The following is a 15,308-nucleotide window of genomic DNA, read 5'->3' on the forward strand; positions in this document are numbered from 1 at the left end:
TTGAGGATAAGATATAGTTTTGCTGTCATCAATATCCTACTAAAACTTTTATTTATTGATTTTAATGTTTATTTATTTTGAGAGAGAAAGAAAGAGAGAGAGTGCACATGTGCAAGCAGGGGAGGGACAGAGAGAGAGGGAGGGAGAGAATCCCAAGTAGACTCTGCACTATCAGTTCAGAGCCCGACACGGGCCCCATCTCAGGAACCGTGAGATCGTGACCTGACCCAGAATCAAGAGTTGGACGCTTAACTGACTGAACCACCCAGGCACCCCAGTATCCTATTAAAACTTTTAAAGGACAAAGACGGTTGCACTCACCATAAGCTTCCCATCCCATGGCATTCAGAACACGCTGCAAATTAGGAAGTTTACTGGAGAGACAGTGTAAGTCAGTATAACTATTATAACTGTGTCTTGAAAAACAAAAACTTTACAATGATATGAGGAATCCTAGCTTTGTAATTTATTGCTTCGTTTTAAAAGAGAATTTTGTTCAGAAGATCTATAATTAATTCCTTTTTGTTTAGTAATATCTCTCTGTAAGCTCATATGGCCACTCTTTATCTCTTTATGTGTTATCCTAAAATATATTCTCTCAGTTTATTCAAAAATATTTGCCATTTTTAAGGACTGTTTCTCATGTGCCTAGTACCATGTTGACTACTATGGAAAATATCAAAAACGGATGAATGAATGAGTGTCACTATCCTTGAGAAATTCATGCTTATTGAGAATTTTCTATGAAAAATGTATAACCTACTATACAAAAGTATACACACGACAGCTGAAATCACTAATGTTAAGAGTGGTCAGGGAACAAAGAATCTTGCTAGGCCAGGATGAGCAGAGTAAATGTAAAATGCTGGGCTCGCACTGGATGGGGTTCAGAAAGTGGAGATAAAGGAGACAGCTTTCCAGGCAGGAACACAGCAGGTGGAAAGAACAGGAAGCAGGAGTAGGCTGGGTGTGTCTGAGACAGGCCTGGGGCAGGTAGTCGCATGTAGTTGGACACGGGTGGACTAAGGTAGAATGTTTTCATGATCAACTGTATTTCATATCCAACAACCTTTACAGAAAAGAGTAAACTGCAGTAAGAGAACAGATCATACTTTTGTTACCATATGTGAGTTGGTGGTCTATTTTGTCCATAACATGATGCAAACAAAGCTGCTTTCTTCACTGGTTCCTATAATTGCCAATGACTCTTTCTACAGAAGATTCCATGCTCAGCAGAGTACCGTGAACACAGTACATGATTTATACATGTTTTTTCAACAAGAATTCATATTGCTTTTCTCCATACTCCCCACTCGGTTTGTTGGCCAAACTTTTTATCAACCTTGATGTGTTCAGATTACTGGCTTATATTTAATCTGATTTTCCCTGGCAAACCAATGTTTGAAGTTATTTGGAATTAGAGGTAAATTTTTTTTAAATAAGATGGAAAGTAAGCCCAAATTCTGCTTCACAGTAAAGAGCGTTAGAATAAATTTCCGATAGAAATGTCAATCTTAAGATTGAAATAAGAATGAGAGTTTTGATCTTTGTTACTTAGTATTTCAAGTTTATTTTTTGTAGATTTGAAAGTGTCTTATTTAATATGATTTGATATTTCATGGAAAATTAAAATCTGGAATGGTATTTATTTTCTATTAATAATGGATAATCTCATCTGTATTATGTGGAGAAAAAAGATAAAATTACTAGTTGAAAAATACTAATTTGACCTTCACCAACAAGATGTTTCTCTTTTCCTCACAAATAACACTTTATGTACCTTGAACACAGAGTGCATTAGCTTAAAAAATGAGCGCTCTGATGATTTTATGTATATATTTTATATCTATCTGTCAAACGTTCTGATAAAATCTGTCACTCTTTTACTTACCCGTTTCAAAATTTAACACCTCTGTCCTCACATCCATTTGAAATTAATTCACTTCAAAATGTAACTTTTTAGATCAGGGATACACCAGGGGCATTAGTTGGTGCAACACAAGATGACTATATTCGTGCCTTCTTTGGGGTTTTTGTGAACATATTCAAATTTTGATGTAGACCCATTTGTAAACAATATGATTTCACTAGCCAGTATGGAAACATTTTAGACCTTTGTGGAAAGCACAGCCTGTGTGGAAAGGTTCAAAATAGAATGGCATACCAACAAAAGTCCTCATAGTAACATGGTCCTTACGAGTTTTTCCAAGCTGATATATTTAAATGTTTTTCTAATCTAATTTCTTAGGATAAAAAATTACTGTAAAGTGGTATAATAAGTCTTTTTTTTTTTTTTTTGTCTCTTTACCCAATTCAAAGCGGTCCCTGAGGTTTTGTGTAAGCCTTGAGAGAAAGCATGTTGTAGTAGGAAGACAGAACAAATCTGGATCCCTTCCCCATTTCTGCCCGGCATTTGTTACGTGGTCTTGGGCATGTCACTTATCCACCTGGGAACTGGTTTTCCTCTCTGTGCCATTTCGGGGGAAGGTTCACTAGATCATCTTTAAGATTGCAGTCCGAGCTTCTTTAGGGTTTCTGTGATGAATGCAGCATAATGAATAAATATGGTTTTATATTTGTATAAGGATCCAAAAAATGGAAATACATTTCTAGCTTTTAATTCCAAATACTTACTGTGATGAAAAGGTGTAAATCAAATAATCAGATTAACATTGATTGATAGGACCTATGTCTACAAGTTTAAAACAGTCATCACTTTTTTCATTATGGCTGAGTGATAATTAGCAAGAGACATAGTTATCAACACTTAGCACATAGACGTGAAGACATTCACTGCTTATACAGAACAGATGGACTATAGATATTGAATCTTGTCATACATTAAATAATGTGCCCTGAAATTATTTTCCAGATGTTTTAAGGTAGAATTTACATGAGCCAAGTCGTAAGTTTCTAAGATACAAAATGACTTCAGTAAGGAAGATTTTCAAAAAGTTCTTTTTAAAGAAGACAAAGGGCAAATTTTGGAGAGCTTTTTTAAGAGTTAAAATCTAAAAACTATCAAAGGCATAATCAACAAAACGGCACTCCATCAAAAACAGTATAAAAAAGAACTTCCCATAGACAGTTGTTTTGGCTTTGGGGAGAGGGAGGAAGAGCAATATGAATTCTCTCACGGTCTGAAATTCAAATTTGTGAGTCACACAGGGTAGCTACCAACCCAAAATGGAGGCCTCCCATGACCATGCTGCCCCTTAAGTCGAATGTCACTTCCTAGGTAAAACTGCACTATAAAGTGGACTGAATATAATACGTGTGACTTTCCTCAAAGCTTTATCCTACACTATTTTAATTTTGATTTTTCCCACTTACAAGTTTTTTGGTATGATTTTATAACGTTCTTTTGTTATGCAAATAACACTAAGGGACCACTTATTTGCTTAAACAACAAATATTTGTTTACATAGCTAAAAAGAGTAGAGTTGGTATTTACCCAGATCCTACAATGAATATTTAACATGTTAAACCCTAATACCAATAAGTTTCAACTTACCTTTTTCTATTCCATGAGGGCTGCCTTCTTCCCATTTTCTCAGAGCCATCCTCTATCTACTTATCCAGCCAGCCAGCCAGCCACCCACCCATCCATCCATCCATCCATCCATCTTCCTCTAGCTATATATATTTCACTTCTCCTTCCCAAATATCTTGAGATTTTAAGTTATCCCATTTGAAGCACAGGTAGGCAAGAAGTCTAGGATGCAGCTGAGTAACTTATGGTTGGTGGGATTTACTTGCTACTGGAAATCCATCTAATCATTAACACCTTGGCACTGTTTTCAGAGTTGGGCTTACATAAATCAGAAGACATGGCCCCATCTTTTAAAAAATATGATGAGGATATAGGCACAAAACAAATATATTGCAAGATAATTACCCTAACAATCAGTAAAAAAAAAAATATTTAAAATCGTCTAGCAGAGAGTTCAGGAAGTGAAGGCCATCCTTGGATTAATTAAACATATTTTTCAAAATAGTCTTTGTAAAGGTGAAGGTGAATCAAAGTTTGTGTTGGGTGCAGTGAAAACAGAGAAACTGGAATGCTAGAGGCAGCTTAGGAATGAGAGGCTTTTTTTGCTTTAAGTTGATTCATTTATTTTGAGAGAGAGAAAGAGAGAGCAGGGGAGGGGCAGAGAGAGAGGAAGAGAGAGAGACTTCCAAGCAGGCTCCGCTCTGTCAGCGTAGAACGCAACACAGGACTCAGTCTCACAAACTGTGAGATCATGACCTGAGCTGAAATTAAGAGTTGGATGCTTAACCAACTGAGCCACCCAGGTGCCCCAGAAATGAAAGGCTTTTTCACAGAGAAGATACCATTGAGCTGCCTTTATGGAAGATAGTACTCATGAGTAAGGCATTTTGGTCAGGAGAACCATATTTGAAGCAGGGAGGAGAAAGTGAGGACAGGACAAGGCATATTTAGAGATCTACAACTTGTTTGTATTTGTGGAGTATAAACTTCAAGAAGAAAGTCAAAAGGGGTGAGGGCCATAGATAGATAGCATTTAAGTACTGAAAGATCTTGGGCACCATTAGCTAAATAAAACCTGTCAGGTACAGAAATAGAGCCAAGATGTCAAAGTAACAGGGAGATAGATTTTTGGCTTGATACCAAAAAAAAATAACAGCAGGAGGCCTAACAGTGGAATGGGATGGCCTCCTCTTGCAGTACCATTTAGAGGTACTTAGAATGAGTTTTCAGTTAGGATGAGAAAGCAATATGTGGCAACTAAAGATGTCCTCATAAAGGACTCCTTGTCACCAGAGATGATCTTTCTATGTCAGAGGTGCTGTCCAACAAATTCTTCTGTCTGTGGTGATGTTGCACCAGGTTCCTTAAGACATTTTACAACTTTAAGATGCACTGAAAAATAAATAGAAACCCCTTTACCAGCTTGTGTAACCCCATTTTAGAGGAATCAAAGAGATTTAACTCTGTGATCTTAAAAGAGGTATCAAACCCAGTGTTTTCCTATTGTGTCAGAACATGCTACCAAACTTGCCCACTAGTTTCTGCTCCAGTCTGGCTTCAGGTGGGCTCCAGTGGAGACTTTCAGTGGGACAGTTGATCACGAGACCTGTGGCCCTCATCCCTCCCATTGTTCCTAGTCGGTTGTACTCTTTCCGCTTTCCAGGAGGTGAACCTGGCTCAGGCCCCCTGGACATTTGATTCGACACGCACTCATCTTCCTCCTGTACCACCTGTTCTCACTAGAAGACATTCTTGTGTTGTCGTGATCGTGTCCTCTTGTCAAAGGCTTATACGATCCCAGCAGGGGGCTAGTCCTTACTATGCAGGTTGTTGCTTTTGGGTGGTTCTGTTGGTTTTTGTTTGTTTTTTTGGGTTTGTTTTTTGGTTTTTTGGGTTTTTTGCTTGTGACATTAAGATTATAAATAAACTACATGATTTTATACTAGTCATAGCAGTGAATTCATTGAACAAATATTTTGGGGCACAGGTAACTTTAAGTTTTGGGGGGACTTACTGCTGTTCTTTGCACTGAGGCATAACACTGCATTAAGTCAGACCACCTTGCCTTTGCAGGGCTCACATTCTGATGAGGGACGACCAACTAAAAACATGTAAGACAAATACATAAGTAAAGAATTTCAGAAAGTGCTAAGTGCCATAAAGCTGACAAAAGGCCAAAGAATAGTGATGTGGTGGGATGAGCTGGTACTTTTAGTTACCATGGTCAGGGAAGGATTGTCACAGGAAGTACAAAAACAATGGGAAGGAGGCAGGTGGCCAGAAGAAACGTCAAGAGCCAAGGCCCCAAGGTGACACTGATGGAGCCTCTTGGAAGGAGGAGCAGAAGACCAGTATGGGCCTGAGCCTAGTAGTAGGGGATGTTGGAGAGGACCCCAGAGGCAGGTGGGGGACCAGGTCATAGAGGGTCTTATAGCCCTTGATGAAATAACTGAATATCATTCTGATTCCACTGGGGAAGCCACTGAAGAATTTTACACAGGGAACTGATTACTGAAAGAATGTTACAGTTGAGGTGTGTCCTCATAAGAACAAATGTTACGTTAAAGCTCATTAGAATAAATATCTTGTAGCTTGAATCTTAAATGGAAAGTGAGATTGGCATCTTTACTCACACAGATATTTCTAGTTAAACTTAAATACTCATGAATAACATTTCATATAAATTAAATGACCCACATCAAAGAGTGTCATTAGCAGTTTTAATTATCTAAATTTTTTTAATTAAGTGTGGTTTGCATTAGTTTAAAAGCAGCAGTTGGTTCTTTGCTCTTCTCAATAGTTTGTGGTCTGCTCTTACCAGATGTTACTCTTATTATCTGAATGAAAATAGATTCAGGTGACATTGTAGGTCATAGTTGTCGTTGATTCCAAATATATTCATTCTCAGAACGCTCATCAACAAGGCTAGCATCTGTTGGAAAGAAAATCACGCCTGTTTTTGGTTACATGCTCATTATTTCCTCACTTCGTTCTGTCATTACTGCATTCTCATGCTCTCAGTATAAAGCTGCCTTCCTTGTCCATCAAAATATCACCGCTGTCAAATCTCACTTCCACAGTCATAGCTACCTTTTCCTAGCAGCTGAATTGCTCAGAAAGGTGTGGTCACTTAATTAAGGAGTGAAAAGAGCTCTGGACCCGGTTTCTCTTCCACTCTGGTCCAGTCCCCTGTTGCTGGTATATAGCAACAGTGGGAGAGTAACCAGGGTGATGAGGTGTCCTTATCCTAGCAAAATACTGTTTGGTACCAGCTACGACTGCAAATGCCACCTCTGCTTTCAGCGTGTGTCTGGTATCTACTCACTCGTATGCATCTGGCACATGTAAAACTGAGATAAACTTGGAGGCCATACAATTCTTTAATGCTTTGTGTTTTGTAAAATACAGATTCCCATTTATGTTTTAATTCTGGAGATATCTGTCGTAATTTTCAAGCAGTTTTCAGCTCAGAAGTTGTCTTATGACAGCTAGTACATAAATTGCTTTCTTTTCTTTCCAGGAAATGCTTTCAGACCGCACACTTTTATTTAGAGGACAGTACCTCCCCTCGAGTAATATCCACACCTCCAACACCTATCTTTCCAACTTCAGGTAATAGCTTAAGGTGTGACCATAAGTAGCTGGTAGATGTTGAATGGAAAGCATATGCTGGAAGGTTTGTCCCTATTGCAGTGCTTTGTAAATGGCTCTAATGTAGATGAGTAATACTTCTGAGTTGCCCAAAGTATTTATTACAGCCGGGTGTCAGGCACCCAGGTTTCTGCCTTGTTCTCATTAATTTTGGACATTCTTAGCCAGGTAGACAATATGGCAAAATAACTCAAGACTGTTCAGATATAATGTTAACATGAACATAGCAATACAAGATTATTTAAGAATAAGGCTGACCTTCGTCATTTCCATTACTTAAATGGAAACCTGAACAACAAAAGTCAGGATAAAGCAATGCAATAAGGGTGAATAGGACAAAATAACAAAAGTAAGGATAAAGTTTCGTTTCCTTCTGATCATCTGAAATTATGTGAGAAAATCTCCCTTAATTATGTTAGGAAAAAAACCCTGTAAAATGGTGGGCTAGAAGGAAAACATGAGCGCACAAAGAAATGTGTAATTGCCTGAAATGCTTAAAGCCACAATGTCAAACAGTTTGAGTACCTGGGGAAATATCGACTATTTTTAGCAGAACTTACCTGGTTAACAATACTCAAGAATTAGCCAGGGTCATTTTGACTGAGACGTCCATTGACCCTGGAGTTCACACTGTAAGATCACAGACACTTATTTAATTAACATTTCATAACATTTCAGAATGAAAAGCAGTAACAATAATGGAATTGCCTAGAAAAATGTGAACTTTGGAAGAAGCCCCTGAAGGATAGAGGAAGAAATAAAGACACAGAAAACCACCAAACCAAAATAGAAGGGAAAAAATTGACAACGTGGCTATTTTACAGAGACCTCCTTTTAAATTGATACTCTTTAGGTTATTGTTAGAGGCCCAAGTTCCACAAGATGTCATTTTCTGAAATCTCATGATTTGAAAAACATAAAAAACAAAACAAAGAGAAGCAATTTCTGTGTAATTCTCAGCAAGCATAGGAATTAGAAGTGTTTGGCTCTTTTCCGTCTTTTGTCCACTCTGAGTCTTTAGCCGTCACTGTCTTATTTCTGGGTTTTTTTCTGTTAAAATTCTGTACAGTTATTTGAGTACAGCACAGTTTCTCATCAGCATATTAAGAGTTGTGAGATTGACAGCTCTCTGTTCTCTGTTGCATTTTGATTCACTTCACTTTCAAACATACCTCTTCTACAGACTCCCCCAGCATGTGGGAGCACATTAACATGATATTATTCGAAATATCCAAAGTCCAGTGTAATTTATTATTAGCAGTAAATAATCCCAAATCAGGACCTTGTCCAGGAAACCCAGAATCTCCTGTTCTACTTCTCAGAAGAGTTGTGATCAAGGGCATTTCCTCATTTCACCTGTGCTCCAGATCACCCAAATAAGCACCTTTTCATGTACGATCAGAAATTAGATATGTTGGTCTCACTCACTTGCAGACCAGTCTGTGAAAGAACTAACCAAAATACACAACTGTAAATAAAAAGTAGTCAGTTTGTGAAAAGAGCTTAGGTGTGCAGGATAATATCTATGGGTTTGAAGGACCTTTACCAGAAGAAATGATGATTTAGATGTGACAAGCTATTTCTGTTTTCTTGTCTAATTATAAAAGCTACTTCCAGGCAAGATCCTTCCGTAGATGTGAAGGCAGATTTGCACCTTTGTCTAGTGTTTCTTAAGCTTAACTGGCTAATTCAGTTTTAGTATTCAGGTACACTCACGGAAGGGAGAGAACAGATGGATTCTACTTTTTTAAAAAATCAACAAATTCTTGGTAACTGAAGCTTAAAAATATTAAGGGGCCTAGATGCTGAACATCTGTTGATGTAAATAAGTGTTTCTAGAGAAATGTGTTTGATGTTTCCTTGTCAGAGAAATCACTTGTGAAATCGCATACTGTGAACTAGTGATACGTTTAATCTAAGAAAGTCTTTCCAGAGGAGGGAAAGAGAAAAAACAGAGCCAGTTAAAATAATTTGGCCCCTTCACAATTAATTAACAGATCCAATGACATTGTTTACATAGCATATTTTTAAGTAAGAGTTCCTGAAATTTTACATATTAAAAGTCCCAAAGGTTTTTGACGTTATCCTTAATGAATAGTCTGCATGTCAATGTTTTCTATTATTTGTAGAGAAAAATAAAAAATGTTTTTGAATGTAAACATCTGACTATATAACTGTAAAACATTAAACTATGTTAAATTGAAATTACACCACATATTATGTTTAGTTCTTGGTAAAATTGAAAATATATTATTTCTGCATTTTTTTTACCCAGAACTCACATTCGTGTTAATGTATTAAATGTAAATGCAACTTCTACTCATGTTAAAGAATGTTATCCATAAAAAGATGCAGTCCATTGATAAGATGTGAGGCTTTGGTGGAATTTATCATTTAACACTAAAAATTCTTGTTTCTTTAGAGTATGAAAGGAAAAGAGATTCATGATCAAATCAGAATTATATAATGCAAGTTATTGATAGTAAATACAGAGAAACTTGGTAACCATTGCTTAATGTTTCATTGGATGCTGAGATTCACTCGGGATTGTAGGAATGCTTGAACTTTGAAGTTGCTTTAGAAGAAGGCATTTTATAAATCTTTGTAAGTGAGAGGCATATTCCTTTCTGTTGAATTATCTTTTCCAAACAAATTATTTTTTATTTACTTAGATGATGTTGGAGCGATTCCAATAAAGCACTTTCCAAAGCATGTTGCAGACTTACATGCAAGTAGTGGGTTTACTGAAGAATTTGAGGTATGATTTTAATAAACTTATTTGAAATAATACAAAAATAGTAAATTTAATAGCAGCAGGCTATTTCTTGACCTAAGAACATTGAAACTATTTTCACTTCTAGAAAGAATACTAGTTCCATAATCACTTATGTGTTTAAGAGATGTGTTATGATTACCATATAATTTAGAAAATTGGTTTTCCATTTTAAAAACCAAGCCATACTAGTAGAAAAAAAACATTTTTAATTTTCCCCCATAAAGTACAGAATTCCAGTATCCTTCTTTTAATCTGAATTAGTAACACTGATTCTTTTTAATTTCCTAAATTATATAAATTATACTAAACTACTAAATTTCACGATTTTCAAGCAAAGTACTTGTAAACTCTTAGTTTTCCACCATTGTTAAGTACAGAAGCATTTCATTTACAAGGTATAATACAAGTAATAAATATTATACAAGGTAAGGTCCCATCTTCTTAAGAAAATATGCATTTCTAAAAAACATTTGAACTGCATAATCAGTAAAAATTTTTCTAGCAATGTTCCATAAAATACTCATATTTAGAAGTGGCAGAGAAATTTGCTGCAAATTTACCATGGCGCACTGAACCATCAGTTAAGCAGATTTTTCAAAACAGGGTACTGTAAGCCCAGAGTTAACAATGACAACCACAAAAAAATAAAAGTTACCATTATGCAGCACTCCTTAATAATGCCAGTCCTTGTACTAAATGCTTTTATATTTAGTCTTCACCCAGCTCTAGAAGTTATTTGTTTTTATTTCTATTCATACTACTGATGAAATCAACTTCCACAGAAGTTAATTAACAAGTCATAACTAGCAGGGCTAGACCACTCACCGTGATGAGCACCAAGTAATGTGTAGAATTGTCAAATCGTTGTACTGTACGCCTGAAAATAATATAGCATTACATGTTAATTATGCTTCAGTTTAAGTAATTAATTTCTAAAAATAGCAGTGCTGGGTTTCAAATGTAGGTCCGTGATTTTAAAACATATATACATACTTTAAAAAAATTTTTTTAAGTTTATTTATTTATTTATTTTGAGAGAAAGAGAGAGAGGAAAGGGCAGGGAGAGTATCCCAAACAGGCTCTGCACTATCTGCACAGAGCTTGACTTGGGGCTTGAACCCACAAACTGTAAGATCATGACCTGGGCCGAAAACAAGAGTCAGATGCTTGACAGATGGAACCACGTAGGCGCCTCCGTGGCCTACCTATATTTTCCATTCCAGAAAGCAAGGGATCTTCAGCCTTCCCTCTGGCCCCTCCCTTCTAAGAAGTGTCACATTGCTTTTCTGTCTCCCCCTCAACCCGGAAGTGCTCTATGGACCTCCCCCTCTGAAGCACTTTGAGCTCTGATCCTGATGAGAGAGTGTCCCACTCTCCCCTTGCACCCCGCAACTGCTTCCCAGGAGTCCCATCAACCAAGATATATTTAGGGAAGGAAAATGCCGTAGGTTAGAAAGCTTTAAGAAATCAAAGGAAATAGAAGTGAAATGTGATATATTTTCACTAAATTAAAGATAATAGAAGCCAATTCATTTAATTTTAAAAGAAATCTAAGTCATAGCTACACTGAAGTAGCAGTGTGAGGTAATGACCAAGTAAAGTGGAATAATATAAAGAATTATGTATTTAAAACATCAAATTATTTTTTCTTACTGTAATAGAGGTTAGAGGGTGGGTGGTGCCTTGTTAACTCACAGAAACTATCAGGCTCACAAACAAAATCGCAATTGAAAGAGGGAGACTGGGTCAAGGATCTAATTTTCAAAATTTTAAAAATCACGAGGAAAAGTAGATAATTTATAATAAAACTTGCTGCTAACATATGCACAAAGGCAGATTCATAGTTTTTACAACCATAAAATAATTTTCAATATTATGAAGCAGCTCATAATTAAATTAATAAAATAGCCTCACATTTTTACTCAAACGTGTGTTCTTAATTCCATTGCTCTTATCTCACAGTCTGATTCAAGAAAACGTTTCATTAGCTTAATAATTAGTTTAACAACTGGTAATACTATGCCTTTTAAGTGTTTATAACATGAAATTGTTTGTAAATCTAGAGTGAGAAGGGCTTGCTGTACTTGCTGTAGAAGAGGCCTTAAAGGGTTATGTGGACAGAGGCTGGGCCATTTGCTGAGGAGTCAGATTCACATTTGGGCTATATACTTTCTCAAAAATTATAAAGGTTTTATCTTATTATCTTAATGCTAAATAATTATAAATTCCTACCTAATGTATTTAGATAGAAAACATCTCTGAAAAGGATTTTAATTCATTTTAAAAGATAATTGGCAGAAATAATTTTTCTGTACCCATGGAAGTTTAAATTAAAAAGAAGTCTACTCATTAAATATGTAGAAAGTAATGCTATCAAAATCAAAATGATATAATATGTGTGATAAAAAAAATTTAGAAGAATTTGTAATGTTCTGACAACCCTAAATCTGTTACAAACCACCTAATAGGAAGATATTTACTCTTTAAAATTACCCTAAATAAATAAAATATATATATATATAATATGTGTCACTAATTCAGAGTTTCAAATAGTGCTCTCGTGGTCAAATAAAATGTTATTTGGATATTAGCAAATCTGACTAATCCAACAAAATGTGCCATCAAATATATGGTTTTTCTCATCTGCATTTTTTATATTCATCATATTATTATACCACCGTACCCTTTTAAAAGCGTTATTTTTTTCCTTTTACATAATTTTAAGGTTCCAAACTGTTAGAAGTTTCTATTTGCATGCAACTGTTTGAAACATTCTGTTTTGTTGCTATTTGACAAATGTATTTATTGCATGATCATAGTTTTCCATTGTAAACCTAATATGAACGCTTTTTTTTCTCATTTGTCGTGTGCTGTGGAATTTGATTTCTTTACTTTTTTGGCATTCATTCCCTCATTAGACACTGAAAGAGTTTTACCAGGTAAGGCATTATTTCACTGCATTTTCTTTTAGCCAAGAAATAGTTATAACATGTAAAAAAAAAATGGGGGGGGATAGACTAATTTGTTTTGTCCTCTACATTATATTTTGAAGGCACTTTGTTTGAAAGGATATGTGTTAAAATGTTATACATAAATTTCTTTACAGGAGGTGCAGGGCTGTACTGCGGACTTAGGTATCACAGCAGACAGCTCCAATCACCCAGACAACAAGCACAAGAACCGCTACATAAATATCGTTGCCTGTAAGTATCTCCTTAATGCAGCCCTGACATTATCATGGTCACTCTCGTGCTACTCAGCGCTGTCCGGCAGTCTGACGGCAGACCTCAGTAGAGCTGTGTCAGGGGCTTTGGCATCAGGCAGTCAGACTTCTGTTAGACAGTACATAGCATTCTACTGCTCTGACTAAAATACATTCTGCAATTAGTGATAGGTTTCTTTAAGTTTATTTTTATTTATTTCGAGAGAGAGAGAGAGAGAGCACAAGCAGGGGAAGGGCAGAGAGAGGGAGACAGAATCCCAAGCAGGCTGCACACGGGCAGCACAGAGCCCGATGTGGGGCTCAGACTCAAGAACCGTGAGATCATGACCTGAGTTGAAGTCAAGAGTCAGACGCTTAACCGACTAAGCCACCCAGGCACCCCAATGATATGTTTCTTTTAAACAAAACAAACTGAAATTTTAATCCAGGCCTTTCTTCAGACATGATGGGCTATAAATCTGTTCTTACAGTGTCTGTCATTTATATTCCCTGTTCCTATTTTCACTTCAGATCTGTTTACTTCTATGTGAGTTTACTAATCAAATGAGATTTTCTTTAGATTTTATTTTTCCTTCTACCCTTTTCCTCCCTTTCTTGCCATTCGTCCCAGGGTCCTACAAAGGACTAGTTGGTTTCTTTTTTTTTTTTTTTTAATGTTTTATTTATTTTTGAGAGAGACAGAGAGCTCACACGCTAGTAGGGGAGGGGCAGAGAGAGAGAGGGAGACACAGAATCCAAAGCAGACCTCAAGCTCTGAGCTGTCAGCACAGAGCCCGACGCAGGGCTTGAACTCACGAACTGCGAACTGCGAGATCATGACCTGAGCCGAATTTGGACGTTTTAACCAACTGAACTACCAGGGGCCCCTAGTTGGATTGTTTTTATTCCTTCTTTCCCTTTATTTCCTTCTCTGTTCTTTTTTTCCTCAATGACCAGCTGTCTCTTTTGTTTAATGCAAATTTACCTATTTTTTCTATGAAATTACAGTCTTCTTCTATCGTCTTACAGCACCTCATGTTTACATATGTTCCCTTTTATTTTCTTTATATTCCCCCTCCATCTCTTGAAATCCATCCACATCCCATCCCCTGAAAATTATACCTTTTCTCCTTCCTTTTATATTCAGTGGGTCTCCCTGAATCCTATGAACACCAGCTTGGTTATTTAAATTCCAGTTCTTTTCTAGTTTCTGGAAGCCAATGAAACTGTACTCCCCTTTTAAAGAAGTTTTTATATACATCCCAGTTAGTTAACATACAGCATATTAGTTTCAGGTGTACAATATAGTGATTCAACCCTTGAACACAACACCTGGTGCTCATCACAAGTGCTCTCCTTAATCCCCATCACCTATTTCACCCATCCCCCCCCCCCCCCCACCCGCTCACCTCCCCTCTGGTAACCATCAGTTTGTTCTCTGTAGTTAAGAATCTGTTTCTTGGTTTGTCTCTCTCACTCTCTTTCTCTCCCTTTGCTCCTTTGTTGTGTTTCTTACATTCACATATGAGTGAAATCATATGGTATTTGCCTTTCTCTGACTGACTTATTTCATTCAGCATAATACTTTACGTCTGTCCATGTCATTGCAAATGGCAAGATTTCATTCTTTTCTTATGGCTGAGTAATATTCCTGTGTGTGTGTGTGTGTGTGTGTGTGTGTGTATGTATGTGTAATATATATATATCTGTGTGTGTGTGTGTGTGTATACACACACACACACACACACACACAAAAACACTAATTCAAAGGGATACATGCACCCTGATGTTCAAGGCAGCATATATATATATGGTATATATATCATACCTTCTTTATCCATTCATCAGTCAGTGGACACTTAGGTTGTTTCCATAATTTGACTATAGTAGATAATGCTGCCTTGAACATCAGGGTGCATGTATCCCTTTGAATTAGTGTTTTTGTATCCTTTGGGTAAATACCTAATAGTGCTCTTGCTGGATCATAGGGTACTTCTATTTTTAACTTGTTTTTATGCTTTTTTTTAACTTGTTTTATTTTTTATTTTTTTAAATTTACATCTAAATTAGTTAACATATAGTGCAACAATGATTTCAGGAGTAGATTCCTTAATGCCCCTTACCCATTTATTTTTTTTTTTAAGTTTTTTTTAACGTTTATTTATTTTTTTGAGACAGAGAGAGAC

General features: G+C 36.5%; 1 protein-coding gene across 4 annotated transcripts in view; it reads left to right on the forward strand.

The window, feature by feature from the left end:
* PTPRZ1 (protein tyrosine phosphatase receptor type Z1) overlaps positions 1 to 15,308 on the forward strand; it is a 184,135-nt gene that overhangs the window by 143,804 nt on the left and 25,023 nt on the right. For 2 of the 4 annotated variants that reach the window (XM_042923142.1, XM_042923159.1), the window contains exons 14-17: positions 7,014 to 7,105; positions 9,817 to 9,902; positions 12,839 to 12,859; positions 13,027 to 13,123. In XM_042923142.1, the coding sequence (XP_042779076.1) occupies positions 7,014 to 7,105; positions 9,817 to 9,902; positions 12,839 to 12,859; positions 13,027 to 13,123 (296 nt within the window). The remainder of the gene's footprint in view (positions 1 to 7,013; positions 7,106 to 9,816; positions 9,903 to 12,838; positions 12,860 to 13,026; positions 13,124 to 15,308) is intronic. The other 2 variants (XM_042923149.1, XM_042923165.1) reach the window with 1 other exon arrangement.

This window comes from Panthera leo, chromosome A2, assembly GCF_018350215.1.
Source record: "Panthera leo isolate Ple1 chromosome A2, P.leo_Ple1_pat1.1, whole genome shotgun sequence".
NCBI lineage: Eukaryota > Metazoa > Chordata > Mammalia > Carnivora > Felidae > Panthera > Panthera leo.